At 41.9% G+C, this 26,945-nt stretch overlaps 1 protein-coding gene across 5 annotated transcripts; it reads right to left on the reverse strand.

Annotated features, from left to right (window-relative positions):
- Nucleotides 1-1,483: 1,483 nt before the first annotated feature.
- Nucleotides 1,484-24,465, reverse strand: Aph1bl1 (aph-1 homolog B, gamma secretase subunit like 1). 5 transcript variants are annotated; one of them, XR_015627797.1, is made up of 7 exons: nucleotides 24,288-24,465; nucleotides 22,893-23,063; nucleotides 16,781-16,851; nucleotides 15,879-16,001; nucleotides 15,572-15,731; nucleotides 9,568-9,695; nucleotides 1,484-2,021 (listed from the first exon to the last, which is right to left on the reverse strand). XR_015627797.1 is itself a non-coding variant. In XM_087564149.1 (6 exons), the coding sequence occupies exons 1-6, from the start codon at nucleotides 24,398-24,400 to the stop codon at nucleotides 1,854-1,856; spliced, it is 774 nt and encodes a 257-aa protein (XP_087420275.1). In that variant the 5' UTR covers nucleotides 24,401-24,465; the 3' UTR covers nucleotides 1,484-1,853. The 5 variants fall into 5 exon arrangements, 3 of the variants coding, with proteins under 3 accessions (XP_087420275.1, XP_087420274.1, XP_087420276.1); XM_087564149.1 differs by lacking the exon at nucleotides 15,572-15,731; XM_087564148.1 differs by lacking the exons at nucleotides 15,572-15,731; nucleotides 24,288-24,465 and adding an exon at nucleotides 23,780-23,999.
- Between the last annotated feature and the right edge of the window lie 2,480 nt (nucleotides 24,466-26,945).

The raw sequence follows: 26,945 nt of genomic DNA on the forward strand, positions 1-26,945 counted from the left end.
GAAGGTAAATCGAATCCCAAGGTTGTCATCTGACCTCCACATATGCACCAAATACAGGTTCCTGTCCTCACACTTACATATGAATGAAAACACACACACACACACACACACACACACACAATACAACATGCACAAATGCACAAAAGATTTTTTTAAAAGAAGAGAATAATGCATATTTGATAAGAAAAGTTAGCAACTAAGGGGATGGAGTAGTAAATGGTAATACCTTCATTAATATCTACCTATATTCATTCACTTTGCAAACTCTCACTGAAGGCCTTCAAAGGTTTGAGTATAGTGATTTTCTTGGTTTTAGATCACATTCTAAGGGGCTGCAGAGATGGCTCAGTGGTAAAGAGTACTTGTTTGCTCTTGTGCAAGTTTCAGTTCTCAGCACCCACATGATGGATTTGTAAGGCCAGCTCCAAGGGGTCCAAAACCCATTTCTGGACACCTCAGGCATGCATATGGTACCCAGGCATTCAGGAGAACACACATTGTTTGTTTCTGATATATCAACAAGCAAGCAGCAGCAAGTATAGGTACACAATAATTCCTTCACTGATAGAAAGCTGCTTTCTTTTATGAGGGAAGGGGCTCACTAGGTATGTAGCCCAGACTGGCCTCAGATTCGGGATCCTGTGACCTCAGCTCCATCCAAGCGTTACAAAAGTGCACCATCATGCTTGGTCACACTATTTCCTCATTGCCAAGTAATTTCAGGCCTACAATGTATTCCCATTCAGAATAAAAAGATACGTAAGTGTCTGTGAAATATGAGAATCAGTGGAAGAAGCAAGCTGACGTCTATAAGGATCCTCTGACCTCCACACATACATAATAGTCAATTTTTTAAAAATTAAAGATGAAAAGTTACACACCAGCTTGAAATCTGACAGCTTAAGGACGATCGCCAATTTTACCATGTACCATTAGGGCACTGTTTGGTGTCACAGGAAGAAATGAGAAGTGTCATTGTCACAATACTTTGTGGTTGAGCTACATTCTCACAAAGTCCAGAGAAGATCTTCCAGAGGTATATGGTTCATCTCCCTACCCAGCTTCTCAGAGATAAAAAGTGGTGAGCTTTACCTTGACGAGGCCAGCTTCAGACAGCACACACAGCAGCTTAAACTGAGGAGGCTATGTTGCTATTAGTATTATATAATGAATAAACTTTTGGAATGCATAGAAATTGCACTGCCAATTTCTTCCAAGGAAGTCAGCATATAACCAATCCTCAGAGCCTGGATTTACACTCAAATAAATAATTTAGTACCTGAGGAAGAAAAATTTAAAATGGAAAAAGTAGCAAGAAAACTACAGGTTATCTATGGACCTTACCGTGGCTAAGTTATAATGTCGGTGTAGGTTACTGCATTTAAAGGCACAGCCTATGATGCTGGTGAAGGACAGCAAACCCATCCACAGACAGAACAGCCCTTTAGTCTGTGACGTCAGTGCATAAGAAGACAAGGGCTACCCAGGTTTTCAGAAATTTACTTGCTCAGCAGAGGTTGGCTTAGGAGACAAATACAGAACTGCCTTTGGGTTCTCTGAAACTTCCCATTGGACCCCAGTGACTCAGCTGTATTGCACATCTGGGATACTCGAGTCTAGAGGGGAGGCCCAGAAGCATCGGTCTTTGTTTCCCCAGATGCCTCAAATGTGCAGCCAGGCTGCAGGCCACACTGCAGCTCTTCCAGAGGCTGCTGCATGAAAGCACAGGACAGTTGCAGGCTAGAAGCTCTGCTGCTCCAAAGCTCCAGAAGAAAAGGGTCATTTTAGAACAGGGCCCGGCTGCCCTTCCTCTGGCACACAGGCTGCTGTTTGGAGGTGCTGACCGTCAGAGGTTATCTGGAGCGCTGGTTGTAAAGAAGAAAGTCCTTGTCTTGGCAGAGCAGACAGAGTTTCAGGCTTCGGCGGCTGCCTCCAGCAACACAGAATGCCCAGATGCCCATGAGCACCATGATTATATATGCTGTCACCAGATTCACTTCATAGTGAGGACTTAGTAAAGTCTGCAGGGGAAAATAAATCAGTTTGGGTAAAAGCACAAGCTCCTTAAACACGTGGAATAAACAGAGATAGAGGAAGATACACAATGCTTCCAATAGCTGGACTGTCTCACAAACAGGAGATGGATGTCATCTCTGTCTCAGAAAGGCACAGAACAATCTACTAAGCAGACAGTGGTCTGTGAACTTGCATTTTGATTGACTCAAATGGCAACCCAGAAGACAGCTGTTAGCCAGAACCCAATGGGATACTTAACAGGAAGCACATGGAGCATATGCCTAACTTATATCCATTTCTGTGTTAAGTTGGCTCTAAGAATTTACAAGAAAGTCAGGTACACCTAGGTTACTTTAATATGAACCATTAGTATTCAAAGGAACATGAGGAAACAGAGTCAGATTTTGGCTGTGCAATGTCTATGGATGCCACAAGTTTATTCATTATAAACAATAACAGAAATAGCTCTTGGCAGAGCACATGTTTTTTTTTTTGTTTTTGTTTTTTTTTATTATTAACTTGAGTATTTCTTTTTTTTAAATTGATATAATTTTAATATACTTTTTATGTATTAAATTCATAAATTATATGTAGTGTATTAACCTAATATATTAAAACATATATCTATACAATGGAGTATTGCTCAACTATTAAAAACAATGATTTCATGAAATTCATAGGCAAATGGATAGAACTAGAAAATATAATCCTCCGTGAGGTAACCCAAACACAAAAACACACACATGTTAGGAATTCACTGATAAGTGGATATTAGGCCAAAATCTTGAATTACCCAAGATACAATCCACAGACCACATGAAGCTCAAGAAGAAAGATGACCAAAGTGCGGATGCATCAGTCCTTCTTTTTTTTTTTTTTAAGTTTATCTCATATCTTCTTTTTATTTTTTTTTCATTTTTTTCTTTCATATAGAAATAATATATAATTGCTTATACCATAGAGTTGATTTGGAAGCTAAATAAATTAACAAATGCTTAACACTTAAACATAATGATTATTAGACATTGCTATTACCATTACAACTGGTCTGTGGTCACAGTGGATACCACCCCTTTGTGTCCATTTTGAGTCCAGCTCTGGTGACAAGTCCCAGCTTACTAGTTGGGTACAACATGAGGGTGTGTCAAGATTAACTTAGGCTGATTGCATCCACTCGAAAAACATTCTACACGCTGATTCTTTTCTTTACAGATAATTAGGTCTACTACCTGTTAAGCTATGATCTCATCCTTGTTTAACACTTTTTTTTATCAGGATTATGCATACACTTCATGCTTAGAAAGCCTTCAGGACACTTACTGCTGGTGATTGCCAAGGAAACTCCATAGGTATTTTTTTTTTGTAGGCAAGGTAGTAGAATATTTTATTCTTTCATTTATAATTGACGTGATAGGGCTCAGGGTAGGATGGGCAGTATCATCCCTGGTCAGATGGTCTTGAATGGTCTAAGAACTCTGCTAGCAAGTTGTAAGGAGCAAGGCAGTGAGTATTCTGTTTCAGAGCCGTGGTGATCTGATAGCACGCATGGGATTGTTTCTATCTTTCTGTACCTGTTGAGGCCCGTTTTTTGACCAACTATATGGTCAATTTTGGAGAAAGTACCATGAGGAGCTGAGAAGAAGGTATATCCTTTTGCTTTAGGATAGAATGTTCTATAAATATCTGTTAAGTCCATTTGGCTCATGACTTCTCTTAGTCTATCTACGTCTCTGTTTAATTTCTGTTTCCATGATCTGTCCATTGATGAGAGTGGGGTGTTGAAATCTCCCACTATTATTGTGTGAGGTGCAATGTGTGTTTTGAGCTTTAGTAAGGTTTCTTTTACATATGTAGGTGCCCTTGTATTTGGGGCATAGATATTTAGGATTGAGAGTTCATCTTGGTGGATTTTTCCTTTGATGAATATGAAGTGTCCTTCCTTATCTTTTTTGATGACTTTTAATTGAAAATTGATTTTATTTGATATTAGAATGGCTACTCAAGCTTGCTTCTTCTGACCATTTGCTTGGAAAGTTGTTTTCCAGCCTTTCACTCTGAGGTAGTGTCTGTCTTTGTCTCTGAGGTGTGTTTCCTGTAGGCAGCAGAATGCAGGGTCCTCGTTGCGTATTCAGTTTGTTAATCTATGTCTTTTTATTGGGGAGTTGAGGCCATTGATGTTGAGAGATATTAAGGAATAGTGATTATTGCTTCCTGTTATATTCATATTTGGATGTGAGGTTATGTTTGTGTGCTTTTCTTCTCTTTGTTTTGTTGCCAAGACGATTAGTTTCTTGCTTCTTCCAGAGTATAGCTTGCCTCCTTATGTTGGGCTTTACCATTTATTATCCTTTGTAGTGCTGGATTTGTAGAAAGATATTGTGTAAATTTGGTTTTGTCATGGAATATCTTAGTTTCTCCATCTATGTTAATTGAGAGTTTTGCAGGATACAGTAACCTGGGCTGGCATTTGTGTTCTCTTAGGGTCTGTATGACATCTGTCCAGGATCTTCTGGCCTTCATAGTTTCTGGCGAGAAGTCTGGTGTGATTCTGATAGGTCTGCCTTTATATGTTACTTGACCTTTTCCCCTTACTGCTTTCAATATTCTTTCTTTATTTTGTGCGTTTGGTGTTTTGACTATTATGTGACGGAAGGTGTTTCTTTTCTGATCCAATCTATTTGGTGTTCTGTAGGCTTCTTGTATGCCTATGGGTATCTCTTTTTTTAGGTTAGGGAAGTTTTCTTCTATGATTTTGTTGAAGATATTTACTGGTCCTTTGAGCTGGGAGTCTTCACTCTCTTCTATACCTATTATCCTTAGGTTTGATCTTCTCATTGAGTCCTGGATTTCCTGTATGTTTTGGACCAGTAGCTTTTTCTGCTTTGCATTATCTTTGACAGTTGAGTCAATGATTTCTATGGAATCTTCTGCTCCCGAGATTCTCTCTTCCATCTCTTGTATTCTGTTGGTGAAGCTTGTATCTACAGCTCCTTGTCTCTTCTTTTGATTTTCTATATCCAGGGTTGTTTCCATGTGTTCTTTCTTGATTGCGTCTATTTCCATTTTTAATTCCTTCAACTGTTTGATTGTGTTTTCCTGGAATTCTTTCAGGGATTTTTGTGTCTCCTCTCTATGGGTTTCTACTTGTTTATTTATGTTTTCCTGGAATTCTTTCAGGCATTTTTGCGATTCCTCTCTGTAGGCTTCTACTTGTTCTCTAAGGGAGTTCTTCACGTCTTTCTTGAAGTCCTCCAGCATCATGATCAAATATGATTTTGAAACTAGATCTTGCTTTTCTGGTGTGTTTGGATATTCCATGTTTATTTTGGTGGGAGAATTGGGCTCCGATAATGCCATGTAGTCTTGGTTTCTGTTGCTTGGGTTCCTGCGCTTGCCTCTCGCCATCAGATTATCTCTAGTGTTACTTTGTTCTGCTATTTCTGACAGTGGCTAGACTGTCCTATAAGCCTGTGTGTCAGGAGTGCTGTAGACCTGTTTTCCTGTTTTCTTTCAGCCAGTTATGGGGGCAGAGTGTTCTGCTTTCCGGCATGTAGGTTTTCCTATCTACAGGTCTTCAGTTCCTGTAGGCCTGTGTCTGGAGTTCACCAGGCAGGTTTCTTGCAGGGGAAAAGTTGGTCCTACCTGTGGTTCCAAGGCTCAAGTTTGCTTGTGGGGTACTGCCTAAGTCCTCTCCGCGTCGGCAGCAACCGGGAAGATCTGCGCCGCTCTTTCCGGGAGCCTCCGTGCACCAGGGTTCCAGATGGCGTTTGGTGTTTTCCTCTGGGGTCTGGATGTGCGCAGAGTGCAGCCTCTTCTGGTTTCCCAGGCGTGTCTGCCTCTCTGAAGGTTTAGCTCTCCCTCCCACGGGATTTGGGTGCAGAGAACTGTTTATCCGGTCTGTTTCCTTCAGGTTCCGGCGATGTCTCAGGCGCAGGGGTCCTGCCGCTCCTGGGCCCTCCCCTACGGGAACCCAGAGGCCTTATACAGTTTCCTCTTGGGCCAGGGATGTGGGCAGGGGTGGGCAGTGTTGGTGGTCTCCTCCGCTCTGCAGCCTCAGGAGTGCCCACCTGACCAGGCGGTGAGGTCTCTCTCCCACGGGGTTTGGGAGCAGAGAGCTGCTGGGGGCCGGGATCCGCGGGTGTGGGACTTCCGGTAAACACAGGAAGTGCCCGGTCCTAGAGGAATTTTGCCTCTGTGTGTCCTGAGTTCACCAGGCAGATTTCTTGCAGGGGAAAAGTTGGTCCTACCTGTGGTTCCAAGGCTCAAGTTTGCTCGTGGGGTACTGCCTAAGTCCTCTCCGCGTCGGCAGCAACCGGGAAGATCTGCGCTGCTCTTTCCGGGAGCCTCCGTGCACCAGGGTTCCAGATGGCGTTTGGTGTTTTCCTCTGGGGTCTGGATGTGCGCAGAGTGCAGCCTCTTCTGGTTTCCCAGGCGTGTCTGCCTCTCTGAAGGTTTAGCTCTCCCTCCCACGGGATTTGGGTGCAGAGAACTGTTTACCCAGTCTGTTTCCTTCAGGTTCCGGCGATGTCTCAGGCGCAGGGGTCCTGCCGCTCCTGGGCCCTCCCCTACGGGAACCCAGAGGCCTTATACAGATTCCTCTTGGGCCAGGGATGTGGGCAGGGGTGGGCAGTGTTGGTGGTCTCCTCTGCTCTGCAGCCTCAGGAGTGCCCACCTGACCAGGCGGTGAGGTCTCTCTCCCACGGGGTTTGGGAGCAGAGAGCTGCTCAACTTGAGTATTTCTTATATACATTTTGAGTGTTATTCCCTTTCCCGGTTTCCGGGCAAACATCCCCCTCCCCCCTCCCCTTCCTTATGGGTGTTCCCCTCCCAACCCTCCCCCCATTGCCACCCTCCCCCCAACAGTCTAGTTCACTGGGGGTTCAGTCTTAGCAGGACCAAGGGCTTCCCCTTCCACTGGTGCTCTTACTAGGATATTCATTACTACCTATGAGGTCAGAGTCCAGGGTCAGTCCATGTATAGTCTTTAGGTAGTGGCTTAGTCCCTGGAAGCTCTGGTTGCTTGGCATTGTTGTACATATGGGGTCTCGAGCCCCTTCAAGCTCTTCCAGTTCTTTCTCTGATTCCTTCAACGGGGGTCCTATTCTCAGTTCAGTGGTTTGCTGCTGGCATTCACCTCTGTATTTGCTGTATTCTGGCTGTGTCTCTCAGGAGCGATCTACATCCGGCTCCTGTTGGTCTGCACTTCTTTGCTTCATCCATCTTGTCTAATTGGGTGGCTGTATATGTATGGGCCACATGTGGGGCAGGCTCTGAATGGGTGTTCCTTCAGTCTCTGTTTTAATCCTTGCCTGGCAGAGCACATGTTTATTATGGATTCAATGTCCAACACCAAAGCATGACTGACAGAGTGCCAAAGGGCATTGTGACTGAAATCACAGAGGACAAGGCTTTGCCGTGATGGGACTTAAATACCTCATAAGTAATGGTAATGAAATAAATTAACTGCAATTCATGATTGATGCTAAGACAGAATAGTGGCAGTTGTGACAAATGCTAGGATGAGAATGAGGTGATTTACTTAAGGGATGATGGAGGCCCTGAGGAAGTGGCACTTAACCTGAGACAGATGAGTGGGAATGAACTAGCCCTCTGCAGGCTGGCCATGGGAGGAGCAAAGGTGAGGACAGAGCTGGATACAGGTGAGAACTAGAGCCAGCAGGAATACAGTTTAGAGGACTGGAGAGGTGGCTCAGTGGTTAAGGGAACTGGCTGCTCTTCCCCAGAGTCCTGAGTTCAATTCCGGCAACCACATGGTGGCTCACAACCATCTGTACTAAGAACCGATGCCTAATAAATAAATAAACAATTTTTTTAAAAGGAGTACAGTTTAGGAATGGAGGAGCTGATGAGATCAGGCAACTGTGAAGCCAGCAGCTAAGCAATGTGAATGTTACTGTGTGTGATGCAGGGTCTTGTAGAGGGTTTAGATTGGGATAATGATGATTGGCTTTGATCTTTAAACTGCATAAAAAGGACTAGAGGGACTGGTGAGTCAGGAGATGAGTTAGGAGGAGCCTGCACTGCTGAGGAGAGAGTGCGTAGTGATCTAGGCAGGTGTGGTGCAGACTAAAAGCAGATCAGATGAGCTCATGGGGCTAACTGATGGACTCAACGGGAGGAGGATGTGAAGACTGGCTCTTGTATTTCTGGCCAAAAACCTTGAACACATCCCTGCCTCCTCTTCCTCTCCTAGGCCTCATCCACCTTGCAGGAAGCACCGATGGCTCCACTGTTGACTCCTGTTTCCTGAATCCGGCCATTTCTCATGCTTCACTGCTCTTTGATCCCAGTCCTCCCTGCCTTTCCTGACTGAGGCGACCACTCCGTTCTTTCCAGGTGTGTGTGCAAAGGCATAATCGTGTGGATCGGAGAACTCATAAAAGGTGAATCTTAACAGGTTAAACTCAGGATACCAAGCTGACCAGGTGAGCGCTTTTACATGCTGGTGAGCACTGGCACTAACTAGCATGGTTGTGCAAACCACAGGATATTAGCAGGAGATGCAGTTAAGGGTTGCTGGGGAGGGGGTAGTGGATAGTTTGTAGGTCAGAGCCACGTCTAGAAAACGTAAGGCTTTGAGTTTTCCTCTTAGTAAACAGAATGGTTGTTACAACAGTGTTGAAGAAAGGAATGTGGGCACTGTGGGAGCTGAGGCAGCATGACTTTGAGGCCAGTCTATCTGATTACAAGGATAACCTGGGCTACAGACTGAGATCCTGCCTCAAAATACAAAATGCATTTACCTTTTCACAGGAGAAATCCTTTCAATATTGTATGTAAAATGTACAAGGGTCTAGACAGGACCACACCAGGGTCATTTTGATAACTGTCATATATTTAAAGGACATATTACCAGTCAAATCCCAGTCATTACACACTGCTTTAAAAATAAGCCTGACACATGTTTTAAACTATACTTTGTGAACTGGCACTGTTATGATGTCAGGGAGGAGTGGAACCCACACTTCTGCTACTGGTCAGACAGTGGAAAGGGTCACCATCGTACAGAGCATGTTTTAGCAATTCGTATCAAGCACTCAGAATACTCACACCAACTGTCAGTTGGGTCCCTGCCTCAAAACTTAGACATATGGGGAAAGACCATGCACATAAACAGTTAGGAAAGCTTTACAGCATCCACAACAACAACAAGAGGGAAGTGATTAACCAGCCAAATTCAAGTAATTTTCATGTAACCATTTAAACTTACTAAAATTTGTATCTTAAGGGGTTTGTCATGAAGGAAAATTGTTTCAGATACGCTTCATAACACAAGCACAATGCCAGCTATTTTAGGCTTGGCCATACATCCACTAAAGGACAGGCATGGGAAAATCTCTAATGAGACAGACCCCATATTGACAGTGACTGTCACTCTACTACAACTGGCAGGACCCACTGTCCACTTCCAGGGCTTTCCTGGTTTGTGCTCATGTCCCCATGAGCCTGTACCTCCTCTGGGGTGGAATCCAGCACTCAGATGTCTGCACTTGAGCTCTGTAAGCACCGGGAAAACAGCGCCACACTCACCTGGGTGGACACCAGCAGGTGGGTCAGGAGAACTGTGAGGAGGATGTACCACTTATTCTTCTCACAGCCGTCAAAAAACACGATGCCCCAGAACACGTGCAGCATTATGATAACCAGCGTCATGAAAGCTGAAAGACAAGTCAGCAGTCAGTGGCCAGGCCTGCAGACAGCAGGCCCCAAGGCCAGTTGAACGCCACTACTGTTCACCAGCTCTGAGGGGCCCCTGGCTGCAGTCACAGAATCTGACCACCACTGCACAGAACTGGCTTTGAGAAGAACTCCAAGTGAACTCTCAAAGACGCATGTCTCGCTGGAAGTGGGGTCCAGCCTTTGTGGCTGGTATTCCTCTAGAATATGGCCTGTTTGACAAGAAGCCAACTTGGATTTGGTTTTCAAAGAAGATCCCTAAGGTATGCAATGAGGTTAGTATAAAATCTATTTAAAAAATATATATATAAGTGGTTTGCTTATATATGTGTCTGCAAATATGACTAATGACGGAAGAGGCCTGGCAAAGGCACAGGATCTGTGGGAATGGAATTATAGATCGTTGTGAGCTGATTTGTGGGTCCAGGAAATTGAACCTGGGTTCTCCAAAAGCACAGCCAGTGCTCTTAAGCACTAAGCTATATCTCCAGCCTCAATACAGCTGGTTCCTAGAGAACCGATGCATGGTCAAGTTTCAGAATCCCGAGAAGCAGGCATTCTCGTAAGTGTGCACGAGGAGATACAAGAATATTTACACCAGCACTGCAGCCATAACGAAGAATGCCCACCCTTACCACAACGGATAAGTAAAACACTGTGTGCTCACAAAGTGAGCTACTGTGTATTACCCTCGGCATGGACCATCTCAGGAACACGGGGCTGACTGAGAGCAAACACACTGTGAACATGTATGTTATTCACATGCAGTAAGACAACCACAAAACAACATTAAAGACATAACTGTTGTGCCTACAGGACAGTAAGCTGTCACATCTCTGTGACAGTGTCTTCATGCCAGGCTCTGGCAGACCATACCAAAAGGATTTAATTCAAGTCCAGCCATCATTCTGAAGAGGACAGTTCCTAAGGACAGATGCCTGCCAATGGTGTGACACTGAGACCACTTAAGAAGTCCAGGGGCTACGTTTGCTTTTTTAAATATACCTGAGTCAAAAAGACCAAGGCAAAACCTGACACAATGGGAATTCTTTTTAAATCATAGTGTTTCTAGCTGTCAATCAAATGTCAAGGGAAGTCACTGTCACAGGCATTTGGCATCTGGCTGGCAGCCTCTGCTTGCCCTTCTCTCTGGGCACTGCCATGGCTGCTAAGATCAGCTAAACGTGCTCCCAGGGTTAGCTAGAGCCCAGCTACCTGGGAAATGCTCTTACAGGTGACATTTTTCAACCTGTTCTTATCCAAAACAGTGTTATCCTGCAAGCTTCCAACAAGTATCCTCTGGACCTCATGAGCCCTGATCTTGTTTCCAAATTCTAGACATTCTGAATGTCTTGATCCTTCCTATTAAGAAGTCTGATGGGCTGGAGAGATGGCTCAGCGGTTAAAAGCACCCGACTGCTCTTCCAGAGGTCCTGAGTTCAATTCCCAGCAACCACATGGTGGCTCACTACCATCTGTAAACAGATCCGATTTCCTCTTCTGGTGTATCTGAAGACAACTACAGTGTACTTATATATAATAAATGAATAAATAAATCTTTAAAAAAAAAGAAGTCTGATGGACTGACTTTGCCTCCATTGTCATGACATCTCATCTCAGACTAGCATTCAAGGCCCTGTACAGTCTAGACTCAAATGACTTTAACAGCAGATCCTCTATGAATCTTCAACTGTATCTTTATGTCAGAAACACTGAACTCAAGCCAGGCATAGTTGTGCAGCAATTGGGAGAATAGAGACAGAAATAGGTGTCTTAGAAGTTCAAAGTCATCCTTAGGTACATAATAAGATTGTGGCTAGCCTGGGCTACACAGTACTCTCAAATACAAAGAAACAAAAAACAGGACTTCTCTCCTTCTTTCCCCTATCATATCATCCCCTCCCCTCCTTCTTTGTATGTAAGTGTGTATGTATATATCTATGTATGCATGCACACATATGTATACATATACATACATAGACATACATCCCTCCCCATTCTAGCACACCTACTACTTGCTGTAAGATGAAACACAGGGTCTAGAGGATGGCTCAATAGGTAAAGGTGTTTGCTGCCAATGTTTCATACCTGAATATTCTTTTTTGAAGGAGAAAACCAACTTTCATAAGTTGTCCTTGAACATCCATAAATGCACACACACATAAATGTAATAAAAAATTTAAGATCCAGCACAATGTCATTTTCAGTAAATATTGCCCTGATACATACATACTCTTCTCTATAGTTTTCATAAATTTGTTTTTAAGAATCCTGTTCCCAAGACCAACCTGCATTGAGCTCATGGCAATCTCACTGCCCCAGCCTCCCAAGTATGGGCATTACAGGTATAAACCACTACATCTGGCTTCTGACTCTTGTTGCACTCGATACACATTTACTGAGAGTGGAGACAGCCAAGTATGAATATTCTGGGTATGTATCTTTAAAGTCGGATAACTCTGGTTTAGAATCCCACTTGTGTGGATTTACACAAGTTGTTTAACTCTGTATTTCCACATCCTTCACTTCTAACATGGACCCACTCCACTCTGCAGACTTGGGTCCTTAGCTATAGTGTCAGGTAGGAAAGTAAACGTAGGTCACCATGTTTATCCAGATTCTTGGGTACTTGGCTATGGAGTAAAACCCATTTCTCTCTACTCTTGTAGATTTTCCTTCCTCTCACCCTGTCTTATTACCACATTTCTTTTCTTCCTTTCCTTCATTATCCAACAAGGATTTTCTCAGTGCCCTGTTCACATGGGTGAGTCTGAGCCCTGAGGCTATTGCCATGTTAGGATCAGCTACCCCACCTTCAGCTTTCTGTTTTATTAGTGTAATGTTACTAACACCCCTACATTCTGGCTGGCTTTATAGCACCATATAACAGATACTTAGAAACTGGTTTTTGCTTTAAAAAAAAAAAAAAAAAAGCACGGACTCCTTACTCAGATAACTGAATGAATATATCTGCCTCCACCTCGTGTGTCTCCATTCTTGTTGGATACCTGTTTTCCCCTGTAGTGGGCATGATAATCATTCAAGAAGAGTCTGTCTTAAAAACTAGGGAGCCCTAACCTAACTCATTGCCCTTCAAAGTTAAAGGCATAAAGATAAGAGTAACTGAAGCAGCTTACTTTCTGCCTTTACATGTCCTGTTCCAGACCCCCAAAGGCACCTAAACGTCTTCAGTCATCATTCTAAGTGTGCATTCATCTGGGATCCTAGGAACAGAAGAGCTGACTGGCGAGAGCACTTCCCAGCTTGGGGAAATTCCCATGCTTTCCTGAATCAGGGGCAATTATCTCATGAGAACTTGCTTATCCCCTCAAGTCATAGGACATCTTCAGACCATCTTGCAGGACCAGAACGGAGACCCTGACCAATCAGGACCACACACTGACAGTTTAACTGTGCACAGCTTTGCCCTCACACCTCAAGTCTTCTCTTCAAATGGAAGGCTCTTGTCAGTGCTCTCAAGATGTACTTGGGGATCCCTGGATCCCCATGACTGATCCTTTCCCTAGTGCCCCATATTGACCTCTCTTTCAAACTTTTCACACTGCTCATCTCAACTGGGTGTAGAGTAGACCGGTGTCTAATCCTAAACTGTAGGGACTTTGAGAAATGGGGCTTTTGTCTCAATATTCCAATACTGACCAGGAGCTAAATTTACTATAGCAAAACATTGTGAAGTATTTATTCCATCTACAACTGGTAAGAAATGGGGGCCTGAATATCTAAACTATCCTGCCTCATACAAATATCTACACTCATGCACACTGCTTTGACACTTATTAACAGACGGAATCCCAGCTAGAGTGAAAACCTGTAACAGCATCTGCCTTCCCTTCCCATTGCAAACCCTTCTCGTTAAACCCGACATACAAAATCCTAAAAGTCCTTCAGAAACTCTGATGCTAAAGTTTGCTTTATTCTATTCTTATTGAGAACAGAAAAACATGGGGCAAAGAGATAGCTCAGCAATAAGAGGTCTTGTTATAGTTATAATACTAGGCCTAGTTTCATTTCTTAATGACACTAATCAAAGGCACATATGACATAGGCAAAGAACTGCACAGTGTCTGTGCGTCACACTACTCTTCCTCACTGTAACATTTATACTATGCTTTGTGTACTTAGGTGTATGTCTTTACAGTCAAAAGGTATGAAGAAATTGTTAATAATTATTTGTAGACTGCATACTTAAACATTCAAAAGCACTTCTCACCAAATACTAAATTAATGATCCAGGATATGACTTGAACTTGGGACCGCAATCCCATATTTCCTTCTCTACAAAACATTTCCAAGAAAGAGCAATGAGTGTAATTACTGCTGTCCTGCTCCACAACCACAGATAACAAGGAACTAACTTATACTTATGTGTAAGATACATGTAAGTATACTATATGGGTACTTCATAAACTATGCCTGTCTGTAACATAAAAATCCATGTATATACAGGTATCACATGGGTTGTGCATTATTAACTATGGGAGACATAGATGGAGATGCTAATTAACAACCCCATACTCCTTACTTATTCTAATTACCATTTTAGGTACAAATCTACTTATCCTAGGGATTCATTTTAGGCTGGCCTTGAAAACAGCTGAAGGGAGTTAGCACCATCTAGAGGACAAAAATCTGTAGTAATAAAGGAGGATGGAAGGAAATGGGCTCCTACAATGATGTAAAGAATAAGAAAATTTACAAGTAACACAGAGGCTGTCTTATTAATTTCTATTAGATTCTAACAGACATTAGCCATTAAAACGACATTTGATTCTTTTATACAAACTTGACATGATTATCACTTAAATTATATGTCATAAATATCCCAGTTTAGAAATATTTACAAAGGTAGGCTTCTCTGTTGGAGGCAACATTAAGCATGACCTATTAACACACTTTCCCTTAAGTCCGAGCTGGAGTCTCAGGGTCTGAACTGGATGCTGTAGGCCTCAGAAAGTCAAGACCTTTCAAACGGGGAAGATTAACTTGCTAGCTGCACGGAGAATGGATTCACTTGAGAGGCTGACAGCACTGATGTCCACAGGAGAGGCTGAGATTGGAACTATCAAGGAAACAGAATGGTTGAGGACTGTCACCAGGCTCAGGGACAGCTTGGCAGACAGATGGCTCTAAGCTACTGCAGCTTTTAAAAATTGGTCATTTCTCTATATAACCTTTTTATTCTATTAAAGGCTACTGAACCTCTTTATTTTTTGGTCATATTTCCCTAAAGATGGTAAGTTTCCTAATGACCTTTAGCCTGGGGGTGAACGTTGATTTAATTGAATAAAAAATGGGTATATGAGTTCCCTTATTTCAATGATAAAACTGCTATTGATCTAAACATAAAATAATATTCTGATTATAAAACAAACTTGTCATTGTACTATAATTTGTAGCAGCTAGAGAATGAAAAGTAATGTGAAAAGAGTTGGTCATTTTTAATGCATCAATTTGTTTACTATTTTTCATTCTAAATTGAAAGATCATATCATACTGCCTACCTGTAAATAGCAATAAGCTATAGATAAATCAAAGATTAGAATTTAGGGCTTGGGTCTTATACTGAGTCCCTAGCACTGAACAAGAAGAAAAACAGGGGCTTACAGGCTTATATTAAAAATAATATAAAATCTCAAAGCAAAGAAAAGGTAGCTCATAAAAGTTAGCTGCTAATGTTTTACACACACACACACACACACACACACACACACACACACACACACATATATATAAATTCTTATGCACGATAAGCTCTTGTAATATTCTTAAAGCATTCCAGTCAAACCCCTGTCCCCACTTATAGGTCCTTCGCTTAGAGTGCCTAAGAATATCTTACCTTTAAAAGGCTTAACACAGGGCTGGAGAAATGGCTCAGCATTTAAAAGCACTGGCTATTCTTCCAGAGGTCCTGAGTTCAATTCCCAGCAACTACCTGGTGGCTCTCAACCATCTGCAATGGGATGTGGTGCCCTCTTCTGGTGTGTCTGAGTGCAGTACTCATATACATTAAATAAATAGATAAATAAAAAATAAATCTTTTTTTAAAAACGGTTTAACAGAAATTATCATTCAGTTGAATTCTGAAGCCAATGTAAATGATCCTTTAGAGCAGAACCCTGCACGGGCACAGCTATGACACATACCTGAATTAAGGAAGAACTGAGGAGAATCACCATGAATGCCCACTGTGCCTGGCCCCAAGGCATTAGACAGGGTGTTCACAAAGGAAAACACTCCACTCATGATTCCAAAGCCCAAGCCAGAAACTAAAGAGGAAGAAAAACACCGGTAAACCCTTTTCCTGTTATGAGTTCAGTTCAAATCTCATTTTCAGGGACATGGGGAATCCTACTTCACTGCAGGGGACAGGGTCAGCTTTCTCAGCATGTGTAAGGCATGGCTTAGCTACCACAGCAGAAGAAAGGAAGGGTGCTGCTGGAAGGGTGAGGAGGATTTGGTTCTTTGGACTGGAAGGAAGAAGGGAAGGAAACACCACCTGCTGTTGCTGAAGCATCAGTCAGCTCTGGGAGGCTGCGTGAGAAAGTAGGAGTAAGGGAAGTGCAGAACAGCATGAGAAGATAATGAGCAGGGGAGAGGCACAGAAGGGACTAGAGAGGAAGAAGAGGACTGTGTGCTGAAGGCCTGGCTTTGGTTTATTATAGCCAAACTGTGAGGGAGTAACTGACTGCACACAGACTGGGCTAACTCTACCTAGAGGCCTAGATCCAGTGAGTGAGGGAGTGTGTGTGTGTCTCTGCTACATACCTATGCTTATGTGTGTGTGTGTGTGTGTGTGTGTGTGTGTGTGTGTGTGTGTGTGTGTAGACATGCACACTGGTGCCTGCATGAGTTTTTGTGTACCATGTGCAGGCTCTGCAGGTGTTGTATCCCTTAGAGATAGACTTAGAGGTGGTTGTGAGCCACTGGGTGGGTGCTGGGAACTGAACTCAGGTCCTCTGCAAGAGCAGTAGGTGCTCTTAACTGCTGAGCCATCTCTCCAACACGTTTATTATTTTTCATCATGACACCACAGGGTCTAACTTACCATAGGCCAACAGTCGCATCGAGGGTGCTGTCTCCTCAGGGTTTATGCTTTTCAAACCCTCATTGGCTTTTCTAAAAGAAAAAAAACACATATTTTTTGCTGTTTTTACTTTTTAAAAAAGCAGTATAGAAAGGAGGTCACAGGACCCTTCAAAACTAGATATTAATGTGGCTTCAGATCAGGCTATACTCTCAATCCAGAGTCCATTTAAGTCAGACCCAATACTCTTTTGTTACTGTTGTTTGTTTTGTTTGAGACAGGGTCTCTCTACTTAGACCTGGATGTCCCATAACTAAATATGGAGACCAGACTGATCTCAAATTCAATAAGGTCTGCCTTCTTCTGCCTCCCAAAGGCTGGGATTAAAAGCAAGTGCCACCACACCCAGATTGAGCACATTTTCAAAAAATGAACTTAAGTGAGATTTCCGCCAACTCCATCTAGCTGATGTTTCCATAAAAGGAAAAATTAAAAATAATAGCAGCAAGCCAAGAGGGATTGAGTTTAATATGAATAAAATCAGTGATCTAATTTCTGAGCCCAATGAATGTTTATTTCATTACCCTGAGGGATCTACCTCTCTGAATTTTGTACTTCCCAAAGTCTTAGGTCTCTGTCTCCACTGTATTGGCATTCTGTTATATTTTCCTCTGTGGCTATACTTACTCTCATTCCTCTTCCCCTCTTTCACACTGAAAATCCAAAATTAATCTCACCCTTCTTTTTTTTTATTTTTTTTCTCTTGTTTTGTTTTTATTCATGTACTCAACATTCCAGGAGCATCTACGGCATGCCAACAGGAGTAGTTTGTCTTCCCTTTCCCATCTCTCTGCAACACGATTCTAGGTGGGGTTTCACAACCCCGTTTGTTTTTATTCATTAAATTTGTTTTCTGACAATTTCACACATACACATAATACACCAAATATTCTGACGCAAGCATCTTGTCTCATCTCCCTGCTGCCCCTTTCTACCCCATCTCTTTCCTATAAATATCTTTCTTATGTTCGTGTCTGTTTGGTTTGTCTTTCCTTTTTTTTTTTTAATAAAGATAAAAAAAATAAAGTGATTTATAGGTAGTAAAAAAGAAAAAAAGAACATACAATGTAAATAGCAGTTTCTATGGGAAAACTTTGAACAGAATTAAAATATTGAAACATGATATAAATATACAGATAATTTGTCTAAATAGTTTAACAAATAATTATTCCAATATTTTCTCATTATTCATTATACATATTTAACATGTGCACTTTAATATCAATGTGTGTTGGCTGAATTGCTAAACTAGTTGTTGAAAAAGTTAATATATTGTTTCTCAGAGTTCTGTGATCTACTATATATGCCACAGTATAAATAAAAATGAAAAAATATTTAAACCTACAAAAATATTTTTTTCATTGATTTCTTTTTTTTTTAATTTAGAGAATACTTTATTAGTTTTTGTAATCAAACCCACGTAGATAAGACCTTACATATTTAATACAGTGTGTTACCCCTGTACAAATGGAAAAAACTTAAGTTCAACATTTCTAGACCAATATGGCTGTTAATTTCTGTACAGTGCCAACTCAACACAGTAAACGGGGATACTTTTTTCCAAAGTTGACAGCACAGCTAAAGTTTCAAAAAATTCAAATTATATATCTGTATATATATATTTATATTTATATAAAAAGACCAATAATAGCAGTGTTATGCATCAACAGCAGCAACAGCTTTTCCAGGTTCTGCAGTCATCTGAACAAAACTGTAGAGACATCCAGCATACTCCATTAAAAAAAAAAAAGTAAAAAAACAAAACCCGAGAAAACAGCACAGTTCTGTTACTCTTGTGCTACCTGGCACCATTTTTTTTTAAATTAGCTTCTCAATCATCATCTGGAAAGAAAACATTCTGAGCAACATCATTAAAAACAGCTCTGATAAAGCACGGTCACTACTATGTATCATAAAGCAGGTACAAGCTATTTTACATCCACAGAGGTATGATACAGTACTGTCCTACATCTATAATACTAGAGGATACAATTTAAAAGGCATTATTTGAGACTTGATTCTACTTTTCCAGCAGAGGACCCAAAGGATGGTGTGACACAGCTTTGTAAAGAAACATACTCTAGACAGGATTTCCTTTCACTAGTGGCACAGTTCTAAGGATTCATTCTCTCCATGAATGTCAGCTAAAACCGTTATTAAAAAAATGAAATATCCCTAGAACAAAACCGTATAACCACCGGATTCACATGAAGATGACCTAGTGGAGACAAGCTGGACCTCACCTTACCAACAAGCTATCAAATCTGTTATGTTTAAACAGTGAGACCTCCAAGTAAGGAGATGCCAAGTAGTGCTTCAAAGCTTCGGACCACAATCAAACACAGCATCCTTTTCAACAGAAGCAGAAGCTCATCTGAATATGCTCATGGATGCTGACATCAACATTTAATCATCTGCTCACTCATCCAGGAAGAGGGGGAGATCAGTTACTACTGTACTTTATTGTGTTCAACCAAATCACCATGTTACAAAAATAGCAAGCTGCCATAATAAAAAATAAGGCTCCTCTATCCAGCACCAGATAGCATCATTTTACTTTCAAGCCTAGAAATTGCACACTTGTATATAAACCAATCGAAGATGAGGATTGAGAGTTTATCTTGGTGGATTTTTCCTTTGATGAATATGAAGTGTCCTTCCTTATCTTTTTTGATGACTTTTAATTGAAAATTGATTTTATTTAATATTAGAATGGCTACTCCAGCTTGCTTCTTCTGACCATTTGCTTGGAAAGTTGTTTTCCAGCCTTTCACTCTGAGGTAGTGTCTGTCTTTGTCTCTGAGGTGTGTTTCCTGTAGGCAGCAGAATGCAGGGTCCTCATTGCGTATCCAGTTTGTTAATCTATGTCTTTTTATTGGGGAGTTGAGGCCATTGATGTTGAGAGATATTAAGGAATAGTGATTATTGCTTCCTGTTATATTCATATTTGGATGTGAGGTTATGTTTGTGTGCTTTTCTTCTCTTTGTTTTGTTGCCAAGACGATTAGTTTCTTGCTTCTTCTAGGGTATAGCTTGCCTCCTTATGTTGGGCTTTACCCTTTATTATCCTTTGTAGTGCTGGATTTGTAGAAAGATATGTGTAAATTTGGTTTTGTCATGGAATATCTTGGTTTCTCCATCTATGTTAATTGAGAGTTTTGCAGGATACAGTAACCTGGGCTGGCATTTGTGTTCTCTTAGGGTCTGTATGACATCTGTCCAGGATCTTCTGGCCTTCATAGTTTCTGGTGAAAAGTCTGGTGTGATTCTGATAGGTCTGCCTTTATATGTTACTTGACCTTTTTCCCTTACTGCTTTTAATATTCTTTCTTTATTTTGTGCGTTTGGTGTTTTGACAATTATGTGACGGGAGGTGTTTCTTTTCTGGTCCAATCTATAATCTCACCCTTCTAGTAGCATTCTTTTTTCTTTTGACTCAGGAACTGAACCCATGTCTTACACATACCAAGCACATATTTTCCCAGTGTGACACCTATAGGCTGCCCCCTTAAAGCAGGTAGCTGATACACTGAATGGTTAAATTTTCATGCTGGTACTTAATCATACAGTCTTCTGATTTTAAAATATTTTATATTTTTGTTTCATATTCCGAATTAGGATTCAGGATCGTAAGCAGTTTCATTTTTTATAATACGCTATATGATAAAATGCTGTTGTTAGAATAGGATAAAAGAAATCAATCCAGAGTGATCATACCTACACTTCTGTTACTGTCAGGTCACAAACCTACCAAAAGTCTGTCTATGTCCCCAACCATCACTCTGAAGACATTAGGAATGCTAGGTGTGGTTCGTTATATTACTGTCTCTGTTACTAAAACCTGTTACCCAAAACTTCTGCAGCCATTTAAAAGCCAGCTGAAGGGATATTTAAATTATATTTACTGTAAAGTGTGCTTATTAAAGTACTTTGGAATCAGTTTTTGCTGAAACAAAAGCAGGTGAGAAGAACTATAAAAATAGCTATTTCAGTGTTGCCCATTCAGAAGCACAGAATCCTCCCAAATTTAATGATTAAACTATATAAACATAAACTAACAGCATTCCTCTAGATTTGTTTTATTGTGAAAAATTGGACAGTTTAGTGGTTGCCACTCCAGAGAAATGTGAAGAGAGCCACACAAATATCTGGGTCACATCTTTCCTACAATCAGGAATTAAGTTCCCAGGCATGTGGCGAGTGACTGAAATCCTAACACTTGTGAGGTGGAAGCAAGAAGGCCTGAAATTCAAGGTTATTCTCAGCTACATACTGAGTTGAAGGCCATTTAGGGATATGTGAGATTATGTTTCAAAATAAAATAAAGCAAACAATAACAAAATAACTAAAATTTTGTATTTATTTTATATACAAATCTCTTGATAATCTCCCATATATATATGAATATTGAATATATTTTCAATCTCTCTCTGTCTCTCTGCCTCTTTCTGTCTCTGTGTCTCTCTCTGTCTCTCTGCCTCTGTCTCTCTCTCTCTATATATATATATATATATGTATGTATGTATGTATATATGCTTGAAAATGAGTAAATGAGCCAGTTGTGATAGTGCAGCCTTTAATCCCAGCATTTCAGAAGCACTGGCAGATAGATCTCTAAATTTGAGTTTGATATCAAGTTCCAGGCCAGTGACAGATAGATAGATAGATAGATAGATAGATAGATAGATAGATAGATAGATAAGAAAGTGATTTATAAGTAGTTTTACAAGGTTTAAAACTTGGAACCTTTAAGTTTTGTTCTTAGAATCTGGTAACAAATATAACAAGAGAGTTTTAGCAGTGAGAAGGAGAATCCCACACAGCCTGTCATCGATTCTGTTCATTGGGAACACAGAAACTGTTTTGTGCGTTCTCACTTCCTAGTGTTAACAGCAAACTATCAGTATCATAACATTTCCTCAGGAACTCTGTAACATGACATGAAGAAGTGTTCTCAACTCTTGAAATTATATATTTAAGATATTTGGGCTTTTTATTCTTTTGGTTTCTTTTTTTATTTTGGTTTTTTGAGATGGTTTATGTAATTAGGCTGGTTTCAAAATCACTATGTAGCTAGGAACCCAAGGCTACATCTCCAGCCCCTAAATACACCATTTTACAAAATTTTAAAAAACAGAGAGACTCTTCTTTATACAAAAACCCCTTTGTAGGGTAGAGTGTATAGGTCAGTAGTAGAGCTCTCCCCTAGCTCTCACAAAGACTCTGGTGTGCTAGGGATGGGTGTAGTAAAAGAAACAAAGAAACATACACTCTGTAGCAGTGATTATCTTAGATTTTTACTTTTCTGTATTTTCCTAAAATAGTTATTGTATCGCTATTATATAAAAACTGAATTAGGTTGCAAAATTTTCAATCCAAGTTTTTTTAAAAAATCCATATATTTCAGGTGTCATATAGCAGTTTTAGACAACACAGCAGTTACAGAGGATAAATGTTAAGCAATGACAGTTGTGTTTTAGGCAAGTAAATAGATGCATAAATAAAGTATGGCATAAGAAATAAAATCAAATATATTCACTTACATCCTAACCCCAAAAATAAAAGCTCATGACTCAGGCTTTTTTAAATGTATTTGCAGACTTGAAACTATATTTTAAATGAGCCTCTGTTTCCCAGTACTAGTCAAAATAATGCAAGGTGTAATCTCCATAAGAATAACTTCCTTGAGGCGGTAGGAGGGAAACATGGAGTTCCAATGGGAAGAAAGCTCTTTATTGTTCCAGTAATTATTTCCCTGGGTTATTTTTCCTCAATAACAAATTTTTTCTGTTCACTCATTTCTTGCCTGTTTCCTCCCATTATAAGCTCCACCAGGCAGAGTTTCTGTCTCTTAATCACCTTTGTGCCTCAGTTTCTACCAAGTGTCTGTCACTGGGAAAGTTCTCAAGAAACACGTTTGGGAGGACGGAGGAGGGAAAGAGAAGGAGGAGGGGGAGAGCAGGCAGGCAAACCAGATTGTAAGTTTCAACACTTGGTATTTTCAGACTAAAAATGTAGCAATCAACAAATTATTCAAGTTTAACTGGGAATATAAAGCAAACACTTAACTTACTTTAACAGCCTATAATATGCAAGCCTGAACAGCTCTTGGATACAGACAGAGAGCAACACTCCAAAGATGAGCAGGTAATTCTGTACTGGTCCATCTCTGTTGTCAGTGATGACTCTCACTAGGAACCAGAAAACAGACGAAAGCAGCAGAGACACCAACCAGAAGAAGGCACTGGAACGCATAAGAAAAAAAGAAGATCACAAGTTAGCAATGCACAGGCTTAATAATGACTTTAAATCAAAACCTGCTTGAGTTACAAATTATTTTTAGTAAACAATTCTCATAAAGTGGTGTTTTGGGCCTGAACTTTTTCTCCTAGTGAGACAAATAGTCCATCCAAGAGGAATGTCAGGTGTGCTTAACAAGAGCGATTCAGTGACCCTGATGTGTGACACTAGGATACTATCTGCCAAGGGCTGACTAAAAGGAGCTTGGTTTTTCTACTTTTCCTAAGAGATGCTTTACCTCTGTGTGCTATAGAAATATACAGCCAGTGTCGGTTGCAAATCTCATATCCTTTAAAATCTCCAGAAAATATACATTTACTGGTTAGATACTGCTTTTTAAAATTTATTTATTTTTATTTTTAATCCTTTTTTACAGTCCAGGCTTCATCCCCCTCCTGATCTGCTCCCCTAACCCCCATTGCTCCCCATCCCATACCCACCCCCACCCTGTCTCCAAGAGGATGTCATCTCCCCTGTCCCTACAACACCCACCCCACCAGGCTTCCCCACACTCTGGGGCATCAAGTCTCAGTGTCTTTTTCTGAAAGAAAACAAATACCTAAAGCCTGCATTAATATAGTGGGAAGTTCAGAAGTTGCAAACTTCTGGCAGGTGCAAAGAGACCAAGATCAGCATTCACCGGCAGAGTTTGATATTTACCAAGCTCCCGGGAGGACATGCCTGGTCAGAATATTTGTATTATTTGGGCTTTCATCCTGGACTGCACCCCAGTCAATACCCAGGGTGTCTACAAAGAAAACCTGAGACTGAGTAGCCTGCACAGACATTCTGAGTCCGAGGATTGATGTGGAGGTGGGGGCCAGGGAATAGGTATCTGATCCCCAGGTGACTTCAACGGCAGAGAGCGAGAACGACTCTTCGCTGCAGCTGAGCACTGGGTGAAATGAGAGATTCCTACGGAAAGACAAAGGGTCCATACACAAATGCATCTACTAGTTCCCACACTTAGCCCACAGAAGCCAAGGGGCGCCCGCGTAGCCTACGGGCCTGCTCTTCTCAGACCCTCCCAGGAACAGAAGAGCCTCGGGTTCTCTTAGCCCTTGGACGATCCCACAAGCTGGAGCCGCTGGGAGATGGGGATCCCGGGCTCGTGGGAATCCAGGAGAGGGAGGGAACCCGCGGTGTCCGGGACTCGGCTTAACCTCACCCGGCGATGAGGAAGATGACTCGCAAAGGATCAGTGGCGATGGTGAAGACGTAAAGGGAGAGCGCGGGCCCGAAGGCGATGAAGGCGCAACCAAAGAACACGGCAGCCGTCATGACGCCCGCGGAAGCCAGTCCCCGAGGGCCCTGCAGTGCCCAGTGGGCAGCGGGTGCCCGGGTACGGGGCGGGGCTGGGTTGCGAAACTCCGCTGCGGTCAGAGCTGAGGAAGAAGGGGCACTCAGGAGGCGGGGCCTGGAGATGCTCTAAAGCCGAAGGCCAAACGGCGCTCGGGAGGCGGAGCCTTCGAGGATGAGGGGCGTGGCTTCGGATACACAGATCCAGTCAGAACAGGAAACGGAGGTCGAAAGGCGGAGCCTGGAGGTGTCCCACTCCCAGTTAAATCGGTGCGAGGTCTGAGCCTAGGAAGCGGGGCTTCGAGTTTCTCCAAGACCCGTCAGAGCCAGCCTGCAGAGCGAGCTCAGAGTGCAGCTCTACTCCAGTCTGAGCCAGCCGGAGTTCTGGAGACCAGGCTGTGTAGTGGGTGGGGCTCCGAGGTGCCATAAGTGTAATCAGAGTGAGCGGCTAAGTGGAGCACCAGCCGTTTAGGCATAGAGTTTGTCCCTGCTAGTGGAATTTTGTCAATCACTTTGTGCCCCGCTGTTCCTAGGCTTAGCTTTACACCTGGATTACCTGCTGATGGAGAAAGAATATAGAGGTGGAAGCTGTATTTCTTGGTGAATATATATATTCTTACAAAACCTGATACCTAGAAAAATGCCAGAATTCGTGTAAAAACACATAGAATTCTTCCCATCCCCAGCCTTTCCCGTCACAGATAGGTAGTGCTATGAAGGGTTATGATAGATGAAGAGGTCCCTGGTCATCACAAACCAGAGAAAATGAAAGATCCACCAGCAGAATCTTCATCTTCTTAGTTCTTGTCTTCCCTTTTCTCCAGAAGAGGTCAGTTGTTAGAAATAAACTGACTTTACTCTTTAAAACAAATAATAAAGATCCTTTAGCCCAATGAGTGGGAAACTAATTATCGTTCTTTAAGAGACCTTGATTCAATTTTCACTGTCCTAGGTGTTAGGGATAGTGTGTTTGGTCTTGAATCATTTACGAATGGCTTTGCTTTTAAATGAAGTTTAATTTGAACTGGATGAACCTAGTACATAGAAGAGCAGAGCCCACATGCAGCACTTCTAGGACAGCAAGGTTTATTTTCTATCCTCCAATGCCTAACTCCCCTATCTAATTATTAACACCAAGCGTGCTTAAAGTTACTTTTATTAATATAATATCTTCATTAATTTGAACATATAAAATGTATTTTGGTCATATTTATCCCCACTCTTCCCCTTAGCTCTTTCCATATTCATCTCCATCCCTCTACCTACTCCCAACTTCATGTGCTTTTTCTTTCTTAAATAACCCACTGAGTCTAATTTGTATTGCTCATATACTCCTGGCTGTAGGGACATCCATTAGAATGTGGTCTACCTCCCAGGAGCCATGCCCTCAAGGAAAACTGACTCTACCTGAAAAGCCAAGCTGTCAATAGCTTCCCAGTTAAGGTTTGCAGCTAGAATATTGACTGGCTTGATCTTGTGTAGGCAAACATGGCTGCTCTAAGTTCATGAGTGCATTTTTTTTTTCATGAATGCATTGGTCTTGCTAAATCTGGGAGACGCTGTTTGGTCTGTTCTACCCTAACCTGTGGCTCTTCCAATCTTTATGCCATACTGTCACTTCTACGATGTTCCCTGAGTCTTGTAAGAAGGGGTGTGATACAGATGTCTCATTTGTGTGAGGGCATTCCATGGTCTCTTTTCTGCTGTTCTTTGACCAGTTGTGATGTACTATATTGAGCTCTGTCTACTTTCACATATGGTTGTACACTTACAAAGATCACCCATCTTTATCATGGTATCTTTATTGATCAATCAAAAACCAATTGGAGACAAAGACCTTTACCGTTTACCTTTACCGCGCCCTAAGGGATCCCAGCCGCCTCTCATTCTGAATATAGCCCTAATAACTGACCTGGAGGCGGCTGCAGGAATGACCAGTGCAGGGGGATGCTTAGTTCTCAACCAAACTGTTACCAGGTGGGGTTTTCGGCCACTTGTGCCTCACCTTATCTAATTCTTGGCCCCACTCACCTGTCATTTAAGACCAGGTTCCTATTCAGTGACAGAGGACTGAGTTTTCATCTATCTCCAGGCTGAGGTACTGCTCCCATGGCTACACATTAGTCAGGTGGGCGTGGTTACTCGTTTCCTGGCTTACACTGTGTTTCCCGTCTTCCAATGGAGCACTAAGAAGGAGCTACCAAGCTCCCTCCTGCTCCTGCCCACCCCTCAAACATCTGCTTCCATCTTTTCCCCCTCTTTTCACAAACCACCTCTGCACAGGTGTGTGTGTGTGTGTGTGTGTGTGTGTGTGTGTGTGTGTGTGTGTGTGTGTGTCTGTGTCTGTCTCTGTGTCTGTGTTTAAATCAAAGTTCAATTAACAGGGCACCTGACTCCACTATTTGCAGTCTGCAAAGAGAAACAGACTCCTTTCATGGTCCTTCTCCCTGAACTAACCTGCCACCCACTCTCAGGGACTGTAAGTAGGACTCCTTTGCGGAACACTACAGAAGGTAACTCCACGGTG

Source organism: Rattus norvegicus, chromosome 8 (genome assembly GCF_021556685.1).
Source record: "Rattus norvegicus strain SHRSP/BbbUtx chromosome 8, alternate assembly SHRSP_T2T, whole genome shotgun sequence".
NCBI lineage: Eukaryota > Metazoa > Chordata > Mammalia > Rodentia > Muridae > Rattus > Rattus norvegicus.

Excerpts from the sequence above, each read along its gene's own strand:
- Aph1bl1 (XM_087564148.1), bottom strand. The coding sequence starts at position 23,907 with ATGTCTGTGCAGGCTACTCAGTCTCAGGTTTTCTTTGTAGACACCCTG. Across the intron at positions 23,064-23,779 it reads CATGTCCTCCCGGGAGCTTG|TGCCTTCTTCTGGTTGGTGT; the intron begins GTAAATATCAAA and ends TATGCGTTCCAG. Across the intron at positions 9,696-15,878 it reads TCAGTTCTTCCTTAATTCAG|CTTTCATGACGCTGGTTATC; the intron begins GTATGTGTCATA and ends CTTGTCTTTCAG.